Raw genomic sequence first — 24,067 nt, forward strand, 5'->3', positions numbered from 1 at the left:
CATATGGAGAATCATGAATGCTAGTTATCAGTTGTTGAATCAACCAAATCCAGACGTGCCTAGACCTTGCTGGTTATGTCTTGATATAAGGCCCTCATATTACGACGCCATTGGGGGATCTGGGAGAAACCACCCGTTCAAACGAAACCGATCCCCCACAACGCAATTGGGGAAGGGATGTAGGAATAACGTTAACGGAAGTAACTGGGAATGGCAGGTGCGTAGGCACGGTCCCTGGTGAGAAGTTCCATCTATGCAATATTACAGAAAATGTTACACAATTAGACAAAGAAAAATGGTTAATACCAGCAGATAACACCAGATGGGTATGTTCGTCTCTGGGGGTAACTCCATGCTTATCTTTGAAATTGTTCAACTCGTCTCATGATTTTTGTGTACAGGTAGTAATTATACCTAGGATTCTTTACCATTCTGAGGAGTATATGTACATCCAACATGCTATGGCAAAAAAAAACACTTAAGGAAGAGAGAGCCTATTACGGCTGTTACTTTAGCCACTCTGATGATTCTGGGGGCTGCAGGAGCCGGAACTGGAATTACCTCTCTGGTAAAACAAAGCCAAGAATTTACCTCTCTACGCATTGCTGTAGATGAGGATTTGGCCCGTATCGAGCAATCTATATCAGCTTTAGAGAAATCTGTACGACAAAATCGTAGGGGATTAGATCTGATTTTTCTACAACAAGGAGGACTGTGTGCAGCCCTACGAGAGGAGTGTTGTGTATATGCAGATCATACTGGAGTAGTAAGGGATACAATGACTAAATTGAGAGAAGGGCTAGAAAAACGAAAAATAGAAAATGAAGCCACCAGAATTGGTATGAATCCTGGTTTAATTACTCACTTTGGCTCACTACACTGCTATCAACTATAGCAGGACCTTTGTTGCTGCTCATATTAACACTAACTTTTGGACCATGTATATTCAATCGAATAATCGCGATTGTAAAAAACCGATTAGAGGCAGCTCACCTTATGCTTGTGCGTGCGAAATATGAATCTCTTGAACAGGAGGAGGATGACGCAGAAACTTTAATATTGAGCAAACAAGTGCTTCAAAAATTCATCAATGAACAAAATATGTTAGAAAAAGAAAAAGGAGGGATTGTGATAAATTAGCGGGTGTTTGTTCATTGTCTTTAAAAGGAATTCAGAGAATCTGCTGAGAAGATAAGGCTTTGCAATTTACGACCTTGTTAAGGGGGAAGACTAAGCAAGTAGATAGTGGGGAGGGGGTGTTGGATAAACATCCTTGGTAAAACAAAGACTCTGTGAAATACTGTTTCCCGCTTCACTACCCTCCCCCTTGAACACGAGCACAACGCATGATCATTGAAAGAAAAACAACGACCCCCAACAACGAACTGCGCAGCTTCAGAAGGTTCAACAAGTCCTGACAAGCCGAAACTTGGATGCTATAAAACGGCGACACTGAAAAGGGAAAGTTGCGTGCTGTGGTGGAGCGGAGACTCCCCAGCCGCCCAGCGCTGTTTTGCTTGTGCCTGCTTACTTAATTAATAAAATATTTCTGATAGACCAAGAAATTTGTATGGTCTCACTTATAACATCCCTGGATCACAGGATGCCCATAGGCAAGGACATTGGCAGCAGCCCCTTCTCCTGCCCGGAGATCAGCCCCAGCTCCAGCACTGGCCCTCAGGGCTGCACCGACACCACAAAAGGCCCTCTGCTGTCAGGGCAGCACAGCCCAGGCCTGTTTCCTTCTGGCCTCAGGAACACCAGGGCGTGCTCTGCTTCGGGCCCCTCATTTCATCCTCCCGTGGCCATCTGCCATCCATGGCAACAGGTCTCTGCTCTGAAGGAAAACCTCTGCATGCCCATGCTTGGGCACAAGATCTGGGACAAGCCTGAGTTTGGCCCTTGTGCCACAGCTGAGGTGCTGCAGCCCAGATGTGCCCCAATGCCCTCAGTGTGGGGCACAGGCAGGAGGAGCTGGATCCCCACCATAAGGAAGCTGTGTCAGCCTTAAGGAGTGCACTGCATCTGTCCCAAGCTGTTCTCCCTACTCTCCCCTTTGTCTGCAGCACTGCCCTACCCCTCTCCCTTACCATGAGGTGCTAAAGGTACGTTTGCCATTCCCTTGTGTACGACATCTGCCTCTGGCATTGCAGGGGGGGATGTCATGGGGGGTGGTGCTGAGGCCTTCTCAAATCTCAGAGCCCCGTGGGATGTCCGGGGAGGAAGGCCCTGGTATGTGCTGCAATTCTCTCCATATAACACGTCCTACTTCTCCAAGTGAGGGACATGCAGTGAAGAGGAGTTCAGGCGTGGTGAGGGACCGCTGCATCCCAGGTGCCTTCACTCCCATCTTTTGAAAAAAGCCCAGGCCGAGGACAAGACTCAAACCCTACATTCCTGGAAGGGCTCCCAAGAGCAGAGGCGTGTTGGGGCAGGAAAACAGTGGTGACTTCTCCAGTGCTCCACTTCCTATATTCCATGGCCTTTGTCACCATTTGGAGATGTTCCTGGTGGATTTCTCAGGATCCTGTGGAAAAGAACTGGGCAGGGAGGTGACAGTTTCTCAGGACAAGAAGAGAAATCTGTCGTCTCCCTCCCAAGCTGTCCTGTCTCTTTGCTGCTGACCTCCCAGGCCTCCAAATGACACGTGCTGATGTCACAGTGGATGCACTGCATCACCAGGATATCTTCACTGGAGCAGCGGCAGTGCCAGCACTTCCCTGCAAGGCCTGGTCCCTGCTGGGCACTGCTTGGGTGCTCCCCACCGCTGTCCTTCTGTGGCCAGGAGTGGGGGCAGCAGGCAGCAAGGTTGCACTGGGCGACCCTCGCTGACGGGCGGAGGAGCAGGGGCACCTTGCAGAGGAGCTGTGGTTGAGGAGCCAGGGTGCGCATCCCTTGTCCTGAGCTGAGGGTCAGCAGCGAGCGAGATGGAGGGCTGCTGGAGGGCGACCATCACCTCCGACCTGACTTCCCTGTTTCCAGTGCTCCTGCAGCTCTCCCCCAAAGGTGAGGGTGTCAGGAGCCCCTTCCCAAGGGGTGTCCCAGGGGCTTTCAGCTGTCCAACGCTTCAAGTCCTGGGCTTTGGGAGGAGGCTGGACAGGGCTGGTGGCCGCTGCAAGAGCCTGAGTGTCCCTCTGGGCTGAGGGGACAATGTGGCAGTCAGGATTCCTGGGTCCTGATGCTAGGGCTGCCCTGAGCCCCAGGGCTTCTCTGGGCATGGCTCAGCCTCCTCCTGATGGGGAACAATGCAAAACCAGGTTTCCCTGGGAGCTGGTGCCTCTTTGGGATCTGTCTCTGGGAGGAAAGACCTCTGGTGTCCCAGAGACTGGTGTGGCCTGCAGCTCCCACAGCTGTCTCAGGAGTGAGCCAGAAATGCCTGTTGGAAATCAAGCCTTCCCCTTGTACTGCTCTCCTTCAGGGGAACCTCTTTTGCTTCCCTCCTGTGCTGCCAGTCCTGCAGAGCATATTCTGGGTGCTGAGATGCCATCCCTGCATAGCTACAGTTCTGGTGTTGAACACTTTCGACGTCCCTACTGTGGTGGTTTTATTCAGCTACACAGGTGAACTCCATGGCCACCGCTCTTTCACTTCCCCATCTAGAAGGAAAAGGGGGAAAAATATGATGAAAAGACATCAAGGGTTGAGGTAGAAGTCACCCACCAAAAGGTAGTCACCCACCAAATACCATCATGGGCACCAATTGTCATCACGTGCAAGACAGACTTAGCATAGGCAGATTAATAGAATTTATTACCTATCACCGGTGGACTGCAACTGTGAGGAACTCCAAGCAAACTAAAAACACCATTCCCCCCATCCAGCCTCTTGTAACTCCTTCTCCTGAGTGGAGCAGGGGAATGGGGATTGCGGTCAGTCCATGACGCTTGTTTCCACTGCTTCTTGACAATCCATCTCTGCCCTCTCTGGGTCCCTCCTGTGGGACGCCCTCCTTCCTGAATGGGTCCTGCATGGGGACATAAAGGGTTCAGATAATAACAGATATGACCGGATCATGTTAAAATAATATTGTTATAATTATAAAAAAGATCCTGTTATAATATATCAGCTTCATATTTGCTGACCAAAATGTTATTTTATGTTGTTTTAGTAGTTGTGTTTGGTCTCAGAATTGTGTTGGATAGCACATTACATATTATGTGTGTTCCCTGTTGTGCTGTTTATTCTGTTTGGGGGCTGGTTTATGGTTCTTAGTTTACAGCCTAACACTTCCTTATGTTGTGATAAAATTACTGGTCATGAGACTAATCTGGTAGTTGTACTCAGCACTGCTGTCAGGTCCATACTTGAGGAACCTTCTCTTGGAATCTATTCATAATTAACAGTCTACTTTTCTCCTCGGGGAGCCAATCTATGGGAGGGATGAGGGACGACGCTTCTTCTCCCTACTTCTTCCCTCTCCCTTTCTCCTTCACCTCCCCCTTTCTCCTCCAGGCTAGTTACAATAGCTCTTCAGAACTTTGAATGTCCTTGGGATGTTCAAACCAGCTTGTTCCTATCCTTATTTCTCCTGAATGTGTTTCAGGTTTCATCCTGGCAATTCCAAAGACACAGAAATCACTGCAATGTGCTGGGGCTTGGCTTATGCTTACTGAGTTGCAATCTACACAACTCCAATCCCTGCGATTGGGCCACAGAACCAACCTGTGCCTATATCAGTCATACATATACAGGAGAAGAAACAAGAGAGATAAAATCAGCTCGTTTAGCAAGGAAAGAAGCTCCTACTCATAGAGGGAAGGAGGAAGAAGAAGATGAGGCAGGCTACTCCCAAGTAGGGCTGTCAGAGGAACAGGTGGATGAAGAGTGAGATATCATAAAATCATCAGTAAGCACTTGATCACTGGTCCTTGGGGAGCTGTGAGATGTGCGAAAAGATTTCATCCATCATCTAGGCTAGCACATTGTCACCTGTCTGTTCCGATACAGGGATAACAGGGCCAGTAGCCTGGAATTAGAGGGCAGGGAAGCCAAGCAGCTGGGATCCCTCCCCAGGGAAGGGGGCATTGACAAAGCAATTGGAAAGGGGGCACAAATCCTCACTCTCTTGAGGCAACTCCTGTCAGGTGTAAAGGAAAGGTATCCCTTCAAGGAAGATGTTGTATGTCACCCAGGCAAATGGACCACCAGGGAGAGAGGCAGCCCGTATCTGATGGAATTGGCCATGCTGGAGGTGATTTATGGTGATTTATGCACATTAAACACTTTTCTACCTTGCCCGGTCCCCCATGGGATCCTTCTGTTGCGGGGTTGCTCAGGGTCGAAGTGCCAGTAGCTACCCAAATGGTGCACCAGTGGCAACATGGCACTATCCGAGACTCCCTGATTACCATATATATGCTGCTTCATTACTGGAGAGCCAAGGACTAATCAGCAAAATTTGTTCACCCTTTAATAATCCCATAGGGTCAGTGCAAATGTCTAATGGAGAGCTGCAACTAACAGTGGAGTACTGTGTCTAGAATGAAGTCACACCAAATTCAGTAGGTCATCTATAGTCTTCTCTCCTTACAGTCCTAGCTCTAAGAGCAGTTAAATGATCCCTTACAGTATCTGAATGCTGCTGTCCGATCCCTTCCTGGGATCATAAGGAACCAGTACCTCCAGGCCAGAACACTCTCCCTGTACCCGTGGATGCACGCCCTAAGGTCCCATGAACTGTTAAGGATGTAGTTTGCACAGTAACCACTGATTTTGTCCCCACCCACCACCTGTTTTACCCCTGCAGAGTCCTGCCTCAAGGCACAAAGGGCAGGGAGACCTTGCTGGTGAGAGCTGAGGCCCTGTGGAGATGTCCGTGACACAACAGCCATTACAGCCAAGGGGCATGTAGAAGAGAACAGAAGAGGTTTAGCTCTCCCTGTGACACATGACTCCTTTTGCTCTGCTGACAGCCTCTGCAGGCTGCCCTGCACATAAGGAGTAGGGACAGGTTCAGTTGTCCTACATGTGGCATCTGCTGCCATTTCAGTTACCCAAAGGACATATGCCTCCAGCTGACTCGAAGAGGATCAACCACGAATTTCACCAGATGTTTGCATCTGAACATCTCCTGCCTGTCCTCCATCTCCACTAAGGAGCTATTGTGGCTCAGTAATTCGCATTAAGCTGCCTATGTTGTGGACACCTGAACTGAGGCCAGAGGAATCCCAGCTCCTGTGGGTCTGTGGCAGACATGGGAGGGAGCTGAGACCCTCTTCCAGCCCCAGGAATAACAAGCAGCATGAGATGCCTCGACTGACTCTGCTGAATTCCTTCCTCAAGTGGGGATGACGGAGATCAGTCCCTGACCATGACTTCATGTCCAAACCGATACTGGGACAAGGAGATGTGATTGTTCCATTTAATTGGTTTTCTGCTAGGAGAAATGACCCTGGTGCGAAGAAGTGTGTGTGCCCAAGGGAGGGAAGGAACCCCAGAGACTCCTTCAGGCTGTTTCCCAGCAGGTTCCCCTGCAGCCCCAGGGCCATGGGCAGGGAGCCTGGTGGGGGGCAGAGCAAGGGGGGCCTTGGGCTGGGCCTGTGCTGCTGAGCTGGGCCGGGCTCCTGGGCCCAAGGGGAGCTCCTGGCAAGCGCGCAGCGCTGCAGAGAGCCAGCTCTGCCCAGGAGCAGCTCCTCTGCCCAGCGCAGCAGGGCTGGGGGCACTGCCTGCAGAGACAGAGTGGGTAAAGGCAGGCAGAAGTGGCAGGATGCACAGAGCTCGCTGGGGGAGAACACTTGCCAGCCCTGACCCCGGTAAGTCTCTGGCTGGAGGGCAATGCAGCCGCAGCTCCTGGAGCAAGGAGAAGCCGCGCGTGCAGGCAGGGGTGCCCAGGGCTGTGGTGCAGAGCAGGGTCCCTGCTGTGCCCCAGGGGCTGTGTGCCGGGGCAGGGCCTCTGCCGCCTGCCAGGCTCAGCACTCAGCCTGCCCGGGGAGCTGCCCAGGGCGCTGCGGGGAGAAGCTGCGGGTGGCAGGAGCCCCCCCGGCAGGGCAGGGTCCTGCTGCTGGCGGGAGGCTGCTGCCTGGGGCAGCCTGCTCACAGCTCCAAAGCACTACAAGGAGCATTCCAGGAAGGTGTTACTAAGAATACAGGCAAGGGATGACAGCTTTCAGACGAGGAACTTGTAAAATGAGTGGTTTTTGTTTCCTCCTAAAGGAGAATGAGTTGGCACTGGCAGGTGTGAATACAGCACTAAGATCTTTATCAGGAGAAATCAGTAGATCTGCCGGGTACCTCATAAAGGCCTTTTACACACTGTTCTGCTTACAGACTCACCAGCATCGCCTTTGCTGGACACATCTGGGTTTGTCTGACCTGCTCTTGTGCACCTGCAAGCAGGGAGATGCTTTTGATCACTCCCCTGCTGCCAGGGGGTGTCTGCAGGGCAAAGCTGTGTGTACAGGGGCTGGGCTGGGGTCTGTGAGTGATGACAAGAAGGAGATGTGGGAAGCAGCTACTGGAAGGGACAGCTGCGGGCAGCAGAGACATTGGCAGAGAAGGAGAGGGATCTTGTGACAGAAATGCTGTGGAGGGTGGACTTTGGCTGCTCCCTGTCTGTCCCTCCCATGCGGATGCTGTCCTCTGAGCAAGCCCCCTCGTTCTCCTCTCCCCCCAGCAGAGCCTCTGCCTTCAAGGCTGGGGGGTCCAGGCCATGAGCCGCCTCCTCTGCAGCCACAGCTCCCGCAGAGCAGAGCTCCGTCTCCCCTGACACGGGCTGGTTTCCCTCTGCGGATCAAAGAGGCTGGGAGTTACAGCCCTGTGACTCTGCTGTCTGGGGGTGATGTGAACAGCTGCGTAGGGAGGAGGCTTTCTTGAGTGTCCGGCTGTCTCCTCTCCTCCTCTCAGCAGGAGGAACACAGTACATTTCCTTCTTTCTCCATTTGTGTGCACTGCTCCTGTTCTCGCTGTGGCACTCTCTGGCAGTAACAGTGCTGATGGGGGATGTTAAGCTCCTGTTCTGGCACTGCCCCAGACCCAGAGGTGCTTTCCTTGGACCAAGGTGCCCAGGTCCCCTTTGAACATTTCAAGTCCTGTGCAATGCAGTCCCTTCAGTTGGGCAATGAGGTCACGCTCCTGAGGAGACGTCAGCTTGAGGTTATCGCTATGAAGGTATCCCTGGAAAGCTGCAACAGGCCCCCAGAAGGGCACAGCTTCTTTGTGCCCTTTGCATTTCCCAGAGCCCTTATTTCAGCCACGTGAATCAGGAGCCCCGTCCTGTCCCTCTCCACCTTCTCCCCATAGCTGGGCAGGGAAAGAGAGGAGTTGTGCATTCGCACTCAGCACAGTCCGGGCTCCTTTTCAGAGCAACGTGTGGGGGCAGTCACCCTCCAGCTGAGCACTTTGCCTCCAAGCACTGGCTTGTGTTGACACTGAGAAAAACGGAAAAAGATTTTTACCATTTCTCAGATGTTATGGGGGAATCTAAATCCTAAAAAGGTACAGAAGTAGACACTTTTGTTGCACCTTGTCTTCTGGGGAGCAGGCTGTGAAGTTTTACAGGGTGAAAGGGTACTTCCAAGCTTTTAAAATTCCATTACCCATACAGTACCCGGATAAAGGGTGTGATAAAGGGAAACTGATGTGAAGACAGAGTCTACCTTATCAAAACAAAGAGGTATGCAGATGATTGGGCCAATTGTGCCTCCATGAGCCTGTTTCTGGTTCTGATATCATCTGTGAAGGAGGGTAAACTAGGATGAGATGAATCTGTCTTTCTTCCCTTACACAGGCTGATGGCCAATATGCCATCATCTCTCATGGTGGTAAATAGGCAAAAACCCTCACTGGACCAAATGCCACTCATGAAATGCAGGGACCCAGTCGCTGAAAACATCTCCTTTCACATATAGGAAGCCCCATGTGTCCAGTGTGAGCAGGAATGAGTCCTCTGAAATCTGTCTTAATATCTCCTTCTGTTTTCTCCTAGGACAGGTGCCAATTCCTGGAGCACCAGATGTCCAACAGCAGCTCCATCACCGAGTTCCTTCTCCTGCCATTCGCAGACACGCGGGAGCTGCAGCTCCTGCACTTCGCGCTCTTCCTGGCCATCTACCTGGCTGCCCTCCTGGGCAACGGCCTCATCCTCACCGCCGTAGCCTGCGACCACCGCCTCCACACCCCCATGTACTTCTTCCTCCTCAACCTCGCCCTCCTCGACCTGGGCTGCATCTCCACCACTCTCCCCAAAGCCATGGCCAATTCCCTCTGGGACACCAGGGCCATCTCCTACACAGGATGTGCTGCACAGGTCTTTATTTTTCTCTTCCTGATGTCAGCAGAGTATTTAATTCTCACCATCATGTCCTACGACCGCTACGTTGCCATCTGCAAGCCCCTGCACTATGCGACCCTTCTGGGCATCAGAGCTTGTGCCCAGATGGCAGCAGCTGCCTGGGGCAGTGGGGTTCTCTATGCTCTGCTGCACGCTGCTAATACATTTTCACTGCCCCTCTGCAGAGGCAATGTTGTGGAGCAGTTCTTCTGTGAAATCCCCCAGATCCTCAAGCTCTCCTGCTCAAATTCCTAAGTCAGGGAAGTTGCACTCGTCATATTGAGTGGTTTTCTGTTTTTGGGGTGTTTTGTTTTCATTGTTTTTTCCTATGTGCAGATTTTCAGGGCTGTGCTGAGGATCCCCTCTCAGCAGGGACAGCACAAAGCCTTTTCCACGTGTCTCCCTCACCTGGCCGTGGTCTCCCTGTTTATTAGCACAGGAAGTTTTTCCTACCTGAAGCCCCTCTCCCTGTCCTCCCCATCCTTGAATATAGTGGTGGCAGTTTTGTACTCGGTGATGCCTCCAGCAGTGAACTCCCTCATCTACAGCATGAGGAACCAGGAGCTGAAGGATGCCCTGAGGAAAGTGATTTCATGGACATTTTTCAGAAGTGATAAACTTTTCCTCTCTCTTCACAAATGACTCACAGTCTGTCCCATGACAGACCTGTTTGGTTTTAGTTGCTGTTACTGTTTTTTTATGCATATAATATATATTATTTATTAATATACACGAGTACATTTTTTTCTGTTGTTCTTGTTATACGTGGTTACCATGTTCCTTCACAACTGTTTGGATTCCTTCCACTTCTGCTGAGGCATCAACCTTCTCTCTTTCTCCTGGAGCCCACATAAAGTATGTATCTGGGTGTGAGGTTACCCTCTCATAGCCTCTGTGTGATATCTCTGTATCTGAGGCAAAGGAGGTGTCTTCTGTCTCTGTGGAGGCAGTGGGGATGCAGCAGGCACAGGCAAGGGAGACTGCAGGGGGATTCATGTTGTCTTCAGGCATATCTGAACACACCTAGTGCCTTTGGAAATGCTCCATAATCCTTCCAAGCACCTTGCATATCTAAAGACCCCTGGGGAAGGAGTTTTGGCAGCACTCGTTCCCATCCATCTGGGTTTTCTCTCCACCCTGACCAGCATGGCCAGAACAGAGTCAACCAGGAGCACTCAAAAAGATGAGAGGAGGGATGGGGACTGATACGGTGATCTGGGCTTTAAATTGCCTTGGAGAGGCAAGCATGACCCAGGAGCCATATCAGTCTGCTGCTGTTCCTCAGTCCCTGTCCCTAGCACATGTCCTTGAGACAATGTCCCCACCCTGAGTGCTTGCCAGTACCGCAAATATAACCCTTGGGTGAGGCTGGAGGTGCTAGGGTGAATCTGGAGGGCCATGGTCCAGTTGTGACCATGGGCAGGACAAGCCCTCTTCTGGATCCTCTGCAGGGCTGGCAGCCTCTGTGAGCCCCACGAGAGGAGGGAGCAGACAGAGGAGGTCCTGGGGCCCTGCAGACCATCCTCATGCCCAAGGGGCTCTCAAGCAGCATACCTCAAGGCAGAGATCGTAGAATCACAGAATCATCGAACAGCTTGGGTTGGAAGAGACCTTAAAGACCATCTAGTTCCAACCCTCCTGCCACGGGCAGAGATGCCGCCAACTAGATCAGGTTGCCACAGCCTCGTCCAACCTGGCCTTCAACACCTCCAGGGATAGGGCATCCACAACTTCTCTGGGCAACCTGTTCCAGTGCCTCACCACCCTCTGAGTGAAGCATTTCCTCCTAATCTCTAATCTAAATCTCCCCTCTTTTCCTTTAAAAACAATCTCCCTTGTCCTGTCATTATCCTTTGCTTATGCAGCCCAGGATGCAGTTGGCCTTCTGGGTTGCAAGCACACACTACTGGCTCATGTCGAGCTTTTCATCCGCTAGAACTCCCAAGTCTTTCTCTGCAGGGCTGCTGTCAATGAGTTCTTCACCCAGTCTGTCCTCATGTCTGGGATTGCCCTGACCCAGATGCAGCACCTTGCACTCAGTCTTGTTGAACCTCATTAGGTTCACATGGGCCCACTTGTCTAGCTTGTCCAGGTCCCTTGGATGGCATCCCTTCCTTCTGGTGTATCGCTGCACCACTCAGCTTAGTGTCATCTGCACACTCGCTGAGGGTGCACTCGATCCCGCTGTCTATGTCGTCGATATTGATATTAAACAGCACTAGTCCCAAGACAGACCCTTGAGGAACACCACTCGCCACTGGCCTCCACCTGGACATGGAGCCAACACTTCTGGGCACAGCCTTCAAGCCAATTCATTATTGACTGAATGCTCCACCCTTCAAATCCACTGCTTTCCAGCTTGGAGATCAGGATGTCATGTGGGACTGTGTCAAAGGCTTTGTAGAAGTCCAGGTAGGTGCCATCTTTCCTTGTCAGCTGATGCAATCACTCCATTAGAGAAGGCCACCAGATTGGTCAGACATGATTTGCTGTGCTTCTTGTAGCAGGAAAAAAGGAGAAACTGCCCAAGAAAGCTACCACCAGCCCCAGCCCCTCATGCCAGTAGTTCCCAGCACCAGCCTTCCACCACGGTTTGGGGAGGGCCAACTGCTGAAATGTGAGCACCTCCATCCTCCTGCTGGGCTCAGGGCCTGTACCAGGGGAACGGCCAGCCCAGCCTGGTCCCTCTCCGGGCCCAGAGCCCAGCCAGCCCCAGGGCAGGCCTGTCTGCGAACCCCTGTGTGGGACATGCTGGGGCTGGGACAAGGCTGGGTGAAGGGGGGGAGGCTGCTAAAGCAGAAGGGCAGTGGGGGCAGGGGCAGTGAGGGCTGGCAGGGGGCTGTGCTGGGGGAACGTTTCCTTACCCCTGCACGCGTGCTGCCCCATGTGGTGACTGCAGAGAGGTCCCAGGGGGCTGCAGGTGGGACAGTGGGGCTTGGTTGTCCTGCAGAGGGGAATGCACAAAAAGCCATAATAGTACAGGAAGCTTCCACAGTGACCCCCAATTTACCCCAAAACTCAATGCCCAGCTTCGGTGCGTTAACCTTGGCTGTCTCCCAGGTGCCCACCACGCTGCTTTCTCAACACCCCTCCTCAGCAGGATACAGGGAGAAAATACAAATAAATAACTCATGGGCTGAGGTAAGGACCAAGAAATGGCTCACAACTACTGTTGCAGACAGGACAGACTTGGGGAAGATTAACGTCATTTATTGCCAGCACATAACAGTGTAGAGCAGTGACAAGTAAAGACAACTAGAAACAACTTTACCACCACTTCACTTCTCCTACCTCCTCCCAGCAAGAGGTGCAGGGTGATAAGGAATGGGGGCTTCAGTCCATGGTGCTTTGTCTCCGCTGCTCCTTCCAGGTTACTCTTTTCCCTTCTCCAGTGTGGGGTCACTCCCATGGGATGCCATTCTCAAACTGATCCTACATGACCTCCCCACAGACAGCAGCTCTTCAAGAAGAGCTTCAGTATGGATCTGTACCAAGCTGGGGAAAATCTTTCAGGAATGGACTGCTCCTCTCCATGGGCTGCAGCTCCCACCAGAAATCTTGCTCCTGTGGTTGCTCCTCTCCATGGGCTGCAGCCTCCTTCAGGCCACATCCACTTGCTCCACCAGGGGCTCCTCCACGCATCTGCAGGGCTGCTTCTCTCACATTTTCTCACTCTTCTGCCAGCTGTTGCTGCACAAAGAATTTTTTTTATACTTTCTAAAAAATATTATCAAAGATGCACAACTAGTGTCACTCGTTGGCTCAGCTTTGACCTGCAGCCAGCGGATCCCTTTTTGAGAGGGAGCTCCTAGCTCTGATCTGAACTGGGGCAGCTCCTTTAGTCTCAATAAGCCACCTCCAGCAATTATTCCACATCTGGGGCAGCTCCTGGTCCCTTCTCACAGAGGCCACCCATGCAGCCCAATACACATGTTAGGGAAGAAAAGTATGTTGCAGAACTCCTAAAGAGGGTCCTTCAAAAAGGAAAATGCCCTTGCAGGATAGGCTGATTTGAAGTAGTAGAAATAGTTAGTAGTAGAAATAGTAGTAGTAGAATAGTTCTTGTGCTGTAGGTGCAGCAGGCAATAGGTCTTGGATTGGGCCTCAGAAGAGTCAAGCAGATCAAATCTGGTTGATCCATGAACTAAACTAAGACAAACACTGTGAGCAGAGCGAAGGACACCGAGTGGTGCCCTAGCATAAAGGAGGATGCAGAGCACAGCTGTAAGAGGCGTCTTTCTTGTGCCACGACTGACGCAGGTTCGTCTGAAGTGAGAGCCCCAGCCCAGGACCCATGGAGTGAAGGTCCCTGGGCACAACTGCAGAAAGACTTTGCAAGACCTCTGCCACTGACAGCTTGAAACACCAAATGCATCTTGGCAGTAGTAGGTCCTTTTGGCTCAGGGGCAGATGTCCTCCCTGGCAAAACCAACACGGAGGCCACCACTGCAAAGCTGCTGCGTGACACCGACTGCGTGACACCCCGGGGTCCAGAGAGGGGAGAGGGGAAGGGGAGAGGCAGGCCGTGGGGAGGGGGCTGGAGTGAGGTCACTGCCACTGCAGCAGCCTGACTGGCCCTCAGAAGGGCTGGCCGGCAGGCACTATGACATCATCCCGCGCATCAGAGAGCCCCTGGGCAGAAATGACGTCACTGCAGAGGGGAGGGCGAGGGGCTGGCAGAGCCCCATCGAGGGGCTGGCTGTGGGTCCCCTCTGCTACAGCCACCTGACGGCGCGGGGCAGGCAGGAGGGCAGGCAGGGCTCGTGGCCGCCTTGCTCAGGACGAGCCCTGGGTGAGCTGGATGAGAAATCTGTGCCTTAGCTCCAGCAAAAGCTCTTCTCTTTGCTCTTGACTTTTCTCGATAACACCACTTCCAGGTGAGCTCTGCCCTTGCTAAAACCATACCTCCACCTCCACCATAAATTTCTATTTCAGAGCCTGTCCTTGCTGTCACCCACGGATGGCTGCTTTGTGGCCCCTGTCTGCACCCTGTCCCTGCAGCGTCCCAGCACTACTGCCCCACACATGCTCCCACAGCCTTGCTGCCAAGGCACCGCACATGGCAGTGCACATTCAGGGCTGGGTCAAGATCCCCCCGTTACAATCCCAATGGCACCCTCAGGGTCCCTTCCCGCCATGGCCCTCCTGCCTTTGCAGTCTCTTCCAGTCCATGGCCCCTGCCCTGACCCAGCCAAATCCCATGGGGGCCTCTGCAGACAGCCCTGCTCCAGGTCTGCAGGGCTCTGGGCCAGGACAGAGGCCAGCACAGCTGGCCAGTCCCCCAGCACAGACCCGGAGCATGGCTCTCCCACCTCCTTGCCCTCTGCCCACCTCCCTGTCCTCATCCCAGTCCAGAGGAAGTGGCCCCATGGCAGTGTCCACCAGAGGCTGCTTCAGGGCTCTGGGCACTGCCACCACAGCCCCAGCCCCTCTGACGGGCACAGCAGCTCCCGGGGGCACAGAGGGCTCAGTCCCACATATGGGACAACCATGGCACAAGCATACAGAGGTCAGTGTCCCCTGCTGTGTCCCCTGCTCTCTTCTGCAGCACATCCTCAGAGGCCCGCAGCCCCTCTGGGCCATCCCTGGCGATCCTCAGGGAGCTCCTGCTGCCCCAGGGCCAGGGCAGCCTGCCCCGAGCTGCTGCAGCCAAAAAGGGGTTTGCTATTCCCATTACTTCCTGATCAGCTGAGAGTGGGTCTCAGACAAAGAAGTTGTTGTGGCTTCATTTATTTTGTTCAAATACACAAAGAATCTGGCTCCTCATTTCTGCAAAGCCTCAGGGTCACACAAGATATCCATCAGGCTGGATGCGGCTCTGGGCAGCCTGCTTTAGTGGTTGGCAACCCTGCCCAGAGCAGAGCGGTTGAAACTACGTGATCTTGAAGGTCCTTTTCAACCCTGGGCACTCTATGATTCTATGATATCTTGGTACTTGAGTACAACAGGATGAAGAACAGCATTGCTTTGTGGAAAACATTATCACACGGGGAAAAAGAAAACCAAACAAATCCCTCCAGAAGTTCAGACAGGCTTGCCATGTCATTACATAAACTGTAATTCGTCTGAAGAAGAAAAGAAGCACTTTATAGCTGTGGAAAGGCACAATCAGATTCCTCAACACATCCTTACAAACATCCATGACATCACTTTCCTAATGGCATTCTTGAGCTCCTGGTTCCTCATGCTGTAGATGAGGGGGTTCACTGCTGGGGGCATCACCGAGTACAGGAAAGCCATCACAAGGTCCAGGGATGGAGAGGAGATGGAGGGGGGCTTCAGGTAGGCACACATGCCAGTACTGAGAAACAGAAAGACCACGGCCAGGTGAGGGAGGCACATGGAGAAGACTTTGTGCCGTCCCTGCTCAGAGGGCATCCTCAGCACAGCCTTGAAGATCTGCACATAGGAGAAAAGAATGAAAACAAAACATCCCCAAAACAGAAAACCACTGAATGTGAGAAGCTCAATTTCCCTGAGGTAGGAGTCTGAGCAGGAGAGCTTGAGGATCTGGGTGATTTCACAGAAGAACTGGTCCACAGCATTGCCTTGGCAGAGGGGCAGGGAAAATGTATTGGCAGTGCGCAGGACAGCATTGAGAAAGCCACTGCCCCAGGCAGCTGCTGCCATCTGGGCACAAGCTCTGCTGCCCAGAAGGGTCCCGTAGTGCAGGGGCTTGCAGATGGCAACGTAGCGGTCATAGGCCATGATGGTGAGAAGATAAAACTCTGCTGACATTAAGAAGACAAACAGAAAGAGCTGTGCAACACATCCTGCATAGGAGATGGCCCTGGTGTCCCAGAGGGAATTGGCCATGGCTTTGGGGAGAGTGGTGGAGATGCAGCCCAGGTCGAGGAGGGCGAGGTTGAGGAGGAAGAAGTACATGGGGGTGTGGAGGCGGTGGTCGCAGGCTACGGCGGTGAGGATGAGGCCGTTGCCCAGGAGGGCAGCCAGGTAGATGGCCAGGAAGAGCGCGAAGTGCAGGAGCTGCAGCTCCCGCGTGTCTGCAAATGGCAGGAGAAGGAACTCAGTGACGGAGCTGCTATTGGACATCTGATCCTCCTGGGAATTGGGATCTGCTGCTCTGAATAGGGAGGCCTGTCCAAGGAGGAAAGAGAATTAAAATGTTGGGGTAGACCTCTGTGAGGAAAACCTAGCCTACATTTTTACATTTATTTTTCTTTCTTTCTTTTTTTTTTTTTTTTTTTATAAAAAGCTTCCTCTTCACTTCTGAGAGGACTGGTCCTCTGCTTGATGTCAAAGTGGTGCTGCCTGAGGGTGCTACTGGGGGCAAGAGACTCTGCAGGAGACAGTGCTGACCTATAGCAAGAAGTAAATGGAACATGGGGTGGTCTCAGATGAACTGTGTTTGATGTAACAAGGAGTTTTGGAGTACACTTCCTCAAAATTCACCCAACTGCAGAGCAGGGCTTTGTGCAGAATGCTTTGGTTTGTTACTTTATACTTGTCCCCCTACACCTGAGGAGTGCATTTAAGGCACAAATCCTTGGCACATTTACTGCCCACCAAGTGAAACCTTGTCCTCCTGGGAGGCAAAGGGACTGTCCCTCAGGGCAGAGTGAGGACAGCTGGTGTGTCCATCACTCCTGGTCTCAGCTGCCCTGTGCGGGCACCTCTGGAGGATGGTCACACTCAGGTGTTCCCCTGAAAAGAACCTGGATGCTGCTGAGAGCAGAGGAATCCAGGTTCAAAGTGCAGATCTCCAAACCCCTCACCCATCTCATCGTACCTGAGGAGGATCTCAGCGCCCTGCTTTTCACCACGGACACAGAGGGATCATAGCAGCTGCCCACATACAGCCATCCACCAGCATTTCTATGGCCTTAGGACTGAAGATTCTTCTCCATGGGGATGCTAGATAACACAGAGCTGCTAGGGAAGAGCAGTGCCCTTGTGCAAGGCAGCCTGCAGCCCATCAAAAGCCCCAGTGACATTAGGGCTGGAAGTTTATGGTGTGAGAAAAAGGAGAGTAGGGAGTGGCTCCAGGGGAGGCATCTGCAGTACAGGGATGGCAGGGAAGTGCTCAAATCTCCCCTGCCACTGAGTTTCTGGGAGCAGCTCCGTCTCACTCCCTGCTTGTGGCTCTGCTGCCTGCAGCTGTCCCTGCCTGCAGCTGGGTCTCTGTCCCCACGCCTCCTGCCTGCAGGTCACAGCCCCCATCCCACCCGCTGGGTGCTCAGCTCTGCCCTGCACACACATCCTGGCAGCAGGGCTCTGCCCAGGGGCAGCTCGCTGGGGACACGTCCTAGAGACCAGGTCACACAGACCCTGCTGACACTGCACATGTGGTGGTGGAGCTTTCTATGGGCTGAGGGGCAGGAAAGGGACTTGCTGGAGTCCTTCTAATGCTTGTTGTGAAGGCTTAGGAGAGTCTGACTTCTCTTGGAAATAACGGCATCTATTGCTATTCCCACTGAGCCAAAGAAGACAAAATGGAAAGCTCCGCAGGCTCAGGAAAGCTGGGACTGAAGCTGAAATCCCCTGCCTGATCCCTTCTCTTGCAATGTCCCCTTGAGTACATCAAGGTTCTGCTGTGGATCTGTGAGCAGGCTGCCCCAGGCAGCACCCTCCCTAGGTGCCTGGGTGCCTGTATATCTTTGCAGGTAGAAAAGGACCTGTCAGAAAGCTCTGACAGGTTCAGCAAAGTTGATGCTGTTGCTTTTGATAGGAAGAGCAGAGGTTGCAGGCATTCTCAGGGCTTGCTCACAAACATACTGATCATAAAAGTTACAGTTCAGGAGTCTCGGCAATATGCTCATAATTGCTCACAACTGACAAAATTGCTCAGGTCTCCTTTTCCATTTCTCCCTGTTCCCACCCCTCCTGTCCATCCCCCCATCAAGTAGAGTAGGTAACTGAAAATACGGTAGAAAATCCCTGTTTTGACCTTACTTCTGAAAAAAATGCTTGGGAAATGCCCTTGCAGTGCTGTGGAGCCATGAGCAGGCTGCCCCAGGCAGCAGCCTCCCGCCAGCAGCAGGACCCTGCCCTGCCGGGGGGGCTCCTGCCACCCACAGCTTCTCCCCGCAGCGCCCTGGGCAGCTCCCCGGGCAGGCTGAGTGCTGAGCCTGGCAGGCGGCAGAGGCCCTGCCCCGGCACACAGCCCCTGGGGCACAGCAGGGACCCTGCTCTGCACCACAGCCCTGGGCACCCCTGCCTGCACCCGCGGCTTCTCCTTCCTCCAGGAGCTGCGGCTGCATTGCCCTCCAGCCAGAGACTTACCGGGGTCAGGGCTGGCAAGTGTTCTCCCCCAGCGAGCTCTGTGCATCCTGCCACTTCTGCCTGCCTTTACCCACTCTGTCTCTGCAGGCAGTGCCCCCAGCCCTGCTGTGCTGGGCAGAGGAGCTGCTCCTGGGCAGAGCTGGCTCTCTGCAGCGCTGCCCGCTTGCCAGGAGCTCCCCTTGGGCCCAGGAGCCCGGCCCAGCTCAGCAGCACAGGCCCAGCCCAAGGTTTCCCTTGCTCTGCCCCCCACCAGGCTCCCTGCCCATGGCCCTGGGGCTGCAGGGGAACCTGCTGGGAAACAGCCTGAAGGAATCCCTGGGCTTCCCTCCCTCCCCTGGGCACACACACTTGGCAGCAGACTCATTTCACCTAACAGAAAACCAATTAAGTGTAACAATCACATCTTCTTGTCCCACTATCAGTTTAGGCATCCAGACAAAGTCAGGGAATCTTCTTCTTTATCCCCTGTTCAGGGAAGGGATTCTGCAGAGTCACTTGAGACATCTCATGATGGATTTTAGGACTGGGACCAAAAGGGAGCTCAGCTCACACCCATGCCTGCCCCAGACCCACAGGACCTGGGATTCCTCTGCCCTCCCTTTAATGTACACCACATGGGCACCTGCAGGTGAGCTGCTTTTCTCAGCTCCAACATCATTAATGGAGATGGAGGAAATCAGGGGGCTGCAAACACCTGGTGACATGTCAGGGGGCAGAGGGACGTGCAGGTATCTGCAAGCTCTCATGGAGGAACCCTGAGGGACAGGGCAGCACCTGGGGGCATCCCCTTGGAGGCTGGTGGGGAATGCCTTTGGCCAGCTGAAGCGACAGCAAATGCACACTTTTAGGACAACTAAACCTGTCCCTCCTCAGTAGGCTCAGGGCAGCCTGTAGAGGTATCCACCTGACCCAATGGAGAACTGTGCCACAGGGAGACCTGAGTCTCTCTCTCCCTCTTCTCCATCTGGTTTTCCCTCCATCTCCAGTGACTGTAACGGCACTTGTCTCACAGACATCCCTACATTGCCTAACCTCGTTCAGGGCAGCTGCTCCATGTAATAGCCAGTTCCAGGCCTGCAGTGCTACCTGAGATGCCAACGCTGCCCAGCACCACTGGAGCATGCAGCTGACACGGGCAGCACAGGACCCACAGGACAGCTCTGGCCATTCATAGCTGGTACTTAACGGGCACCCCGATGGCATCTCCGACAGATCTGGTGCTTATGAGCAAGTGACTGCTTCTCAGGGCTGCAGCAAGCCAAGGTCTGTCCCTCCTCTATCCAGCAGAGGCAGGCAGTGCATGGATATGAGGCACATCACACCGGGGTTTCCACTTGTGTTTGCCAACACTGCTGCTGCTTCTTACCCCCATCCTTTATTCAAGACACAGCCCAGTGATTTTTTTCTGTGTCCCTGGATCACAGGATGCCCATAGCCAAGGACTTTGGCAGCAGCCCCTTCTCCTGTCTGGAGATCAGCCCCAGCTCCAGCACTGGCCCTCAGGGCTGCACCAACACCACAAAAGGCCCTCTGCTGTCAGGGCGCCACAGCCCAGGCCTGTTTCCTTCTGGCCTCAGGAACACCAGGGCGTGCTCTGCTTCGGGCCCCTCATTTCATCCTCCCATGGCCATCTGCCATCCACGGCAGCAGGTCTCTGCTGTGAAGGAAAGCCTCTGCATGCCCATGCTTGGGCACAAGATCTGGGACAAGGCTGAGTTTGGCCCTTGTGCCACAGCTGAGGTGCTGCAGCCCAGATGTGCCCCAATGCCCTCAGCCTGGGGCACAGGCAGGAGGAGCTGAATCCCCACTGTAAGGAAGCTGCGTCAGCCTTAAGGAGTGCACTGCATCTGTCCCAACCTGTTCTCCCTACTCTTCCCTTCGTCTGCAGCACTGCCCTACCCCTTTCCCTTGCCACGAGGTGCTGAGAGTATGTTTGCCATTCCCTCGTGTACCACCTCTGCCTCCTGCATGGCAGACTGGGGGATGTTGCTGAGGCCTCAAATCTCAGAGCCCCGTGAGATGTCCGGGAAGGAAGGCACTGGCATGTGCTGCAATTCCCTCCATATAACACATCCTACTTCTCCAAGTGAGCGACATACATTGAAGAGGAGTTCAGGCATACCGAGGGGCTGTCTTCGCATACCGAGCTGCTTTTGCTCTCATCTTTTGAAAAAAGCCCAGGCCTAGGACAAGCCTCAAAACCCATCTTCCGGGGACAGCTCCAGAGAGCAGAGGCTTGTTGGGGCAGGGTGGCAGTACTGACTTCTCCAGGGCTCCACCTCCTATATTCCATGGGCTTGGTCACCATTTGCAGATGTTCCTGGTGGATTTGTCAGGATCCTGTGGAAAAGAACTGGGCAGAAGGGAGGTGACTGTTTCTCAGGACAAGAAGGGAAATCTCTCATCTCTCTCCCAAGCTGTGCCGTCTCCATGCTGGTGACCTCCCAGGCCTTCAAATGACATGTGCTGATGTCACAGGGGGATGCACTGCATCACCAGGATATCGTCACTGGAGCAGCGGCAGTGCCGGCACTTCCCTGCAAGGCCTGGTCCCTGCTGGGCACTGCTTGGGTGCTCCCCACCGCTGTCCTTCTGTGGCCAGGAGTGGGGGCAGCAGGCAGCAAGGTTGCACTGGGCGACCCTCGCTGACGGGCGGAGGAGCAGGGGCACCTTGCAGAGGAGCTGTGGTTGAGGAGCCAGGGCGGGCATCCCTTGTCCTGAGCTGAGGGCCAGCAGCAAGCGAGATGGACGGCTGCTGGAGGGTGACCATCACCTCCGAACTGAATTCCCTGTTCCCAGTGCTCCTGCAGCTCTCCCCTAAAGGTGAGGGTGTCAGGAGCCCCTTCCCAAGGGGTGGCCCAGGGGCTGTCAGCTGTCCAAAGCTGCAAGCCCTGGGCTGTTTTGGGGGGCTGGGCAGGACAGGTGGCTGCTGCAAGAGCCCTGCCTGAGGATTCCAATGGGCTCAGGGGATGTTGCAGCAACCAGGACTCCTAGGTCCTGATGCTAGTGCTGCCCTGAGCCCCAGGGATCCACTAGGCATGGCTCAGCCTCGTCGTGATGGGGGACAATCCAGGGCCAGGTTTCCCTGGGAGCTCATGCCTCTTTGAGATCTGGCTCTGGGAGGAAAGACCTCTGGTGTCCCAGAGACTGGTGTGGCCTGCAGCTCCCACAGGCCTCTCAGGAATGTTCCAGCAATGCCTTAGTTGGAAATCAAGCCTTCCCCTTGTACTGCTCTCCTTCAGGGGAACCTCTGTTCCCTCCCTCCTGTTCCGCCAGGCTGGCAGAGCATGTCCTGGATGCTGAGATGCCATCCCTGAATGGCCACAATTCTGGTGCTGAACCCTTCTTATATCTCTGCTATGGTAGTTTTACCTGGCTATGCAGGTGAACTCCACAGCAACTGCTCTTTCACTTCCACACCTACAAGGAAAAGGGGGAGAAATATGATGAAAAGAGATCAAGGGTTCAGGTAGAATAGGAGGTCACCCACCGAACATCCTCATGGGCACCAGTTATCATCGGGGCAAGACAGATTTAGCATAGGCAGACTAATATAATTTATTGCCTATCACCGGTGGACTACAACCGCCAGGAACTACAAGCAAACTAAAAACACCATTCCCCCCAACCACACTTTTATACCTCCTTCCCCTGAGTGGAGCAGGGGAATGGGGATTGCAGTCAGTCCATGACACTTGTCTCCACCACTCCTTGACGGTCAATCTCTGCCCCTGAGTCCCTCCCATGGGATGCCCTCCTTCCCGAATGGATCCTGTGTGGGGCCCAAAGGATTGAGATAATGACAGCTATGACTGGATCATGTTAAAATAAACCTGTTAATAGCATTATATCACCTTCATAGTTGCTGACCACAATGTTTATTTTGTTTTTATCTCGATGTAGTAGCTCTGTTTGCCCTCAGAATTGTGTTGGATAGCACATTACATACTGTGTGTGTTCCCTGTCGTGCTGTTTATCCTTTCGGGGGCTGGTTTATGGTTATGAGTTCACTCTACTGCGTAACACTGCTTTATGTTATGATAAAATGACTGGTCATGAGACTAATCTGGTAGTTGTACTCAGCATTGCTGTCACCCCCATACTTGAGGAACCTCCTCTCAGAAACTATTCATAATTAACAGTCTAACTTTTCTCCTCGGGGAGCCAATCTATGGGAGGAATGAGGGGGGGCGCTTCTTCTCCCCTCTTCTTCCCTTTCCCTTTCTCCTTCACCTCCCCCTTTCTCCTCCAGGCTAGTTACAATAGCTCTTCAAAACTTTGAATGTTCTTGGGATGTTCAAACCAGCCTGCACCTATTGTTCTATCTCATGAATGTGTTTCATTTTTTGTTTATGATTAGGGTAAACTATTTCAGAATGCCACACAGAGATCTGCTCTGAGGCAGGAGAGCTATGAGTGGCAGGGAGTGTGGAAGGATATGGGCAGGCACCTACAACAGTGAGCACCTGCAATGCCTTGGAACTTCATCCCTGAACAAGTGCAGAATCCTAAAAAATTGGCAGAATGCTTGAAAAAGGAGTGTCATCACCCTGGCAATTCCAAAGAGACAGAAATCACTGCAATGTGCTGGGGCTTGGCCTTTGCTTACTGAGTTGCAATCCACACAACTCCAATCCCTGCGACTGGGCCAAAGAACCAACCTGTGCCTCTATCAGTCATACGTATACATGAGAAAAAAAAACAAAATCAGCTTGTTTAGCAAGGAAAGAAGCTCCTACTCATACAGGGAAGGAGGAAGAAGAAGATGAGGCAGGCTACTCCCAAGTAGGGCCCTCAGAGGAACAGGTGGATGAAGAGTGAGATAACATAAAATCATCAGTAAGCACCTGATCACTGTTCCTTGGGGAGCTGTGAGATGTGCGAAAAGATTTCATCCATCATGTAGGCCAGCACATTGTCACCTGGCTGATCTGATACTGGGATAACAGGGCCAGTAGCCTGGAATTAGAGGGCAGGGAAGCCAAGCAGCTGGGATCCCTCCCCAGGGAAGGGGGCATTGACAAAGCAATTGGAAAGGGGGCACAAATCCTCACTCTCTTGAGGCAACTCCTGTCAGGTGTAAAGGAAAGGTATCTCTTCAAGGAAGATGTTGTATGTCACCCAGGCAAATGGACCACCAGGGAGAGAGGCAGCCCGTATCTGATGGAATTGGCCATGCTGGAGGTGATTTATGGTGATTTATGCACATTAAACAGTTTTCTACCTTGCCCGGTCCCTCACAGGATCCTTCAGTTGTGGGGTTGCTCAGGGTCGAAGTGCCAGTAGCTACCCAAATGGTGCACCAGTGGCAATATGGCACTATCCTGTTAGCGTTCATGAAAACACATAATCCACAAAGTGATTATATTAAGGTGCTTTATTAGGCGCCGGAAGTTAGGGGCATGCCTGCCCAAATCTAACTTCATCTGATTTGTTCTCTTAGTTCTCTTTTATCTCCTAAGGTACTACATATGCATTAGGTTTCACAACTCATCTATGCATATTCATTTCCTAGTTCCGCCTAGCCTCGCTTCGTATGCTAATTATCTTATCAGT

At 52.9% G+C, this 24,067-nt stretch overlaps 1 protein-coding gene and 1 pseudogene across 1 annotated transcript; one reads left to right on the forward strand and one right to left on the reverse strand.

The window, feature by feature from the left end:
- The first annotated feature begins 8,950 nt into the window (after positions 1-8,950).
- LOC136787259 (olfactory receptor 14A16-like) lies at positions 8,951-9,910 on the forward strand (annotated as a pseudogene).
- A 5,475-nt stretch (positions 9,911-15,385) lies between these two features.
- Positions 15,386-16,321, reverse strand: LOC136787128 (olfactory receptor 14C36-like). The gene has a single exon (XM_066984263.1). The coding sequence runs from the start codon at positions 16,319-16,321 to the stop codon at positions 15,386-15,388; it is 936 nt and encodes a 311-aa protein (XP_066840364.1).
- Positions 16,322-24,067: the final 7,746 nt, after the last annotated feature.

The sequence above is a fragment of the Anser cygnoides genome, chromosome 28 (assembly GCF_040182565.1).
Source record: "Anser cygnoides isolate HZ-2024a breed goose chromosome 28, Taihu_goose_T2T_genome, whole genome shotgun sequence".
In the NCBI taxonomy this organism is placed as follows: domain Eukaryota; kingdom Metazoa; phylum Chordata; class Aves; order Anseriformes; family Anatidae; genus Anser; species Anser cygnoides.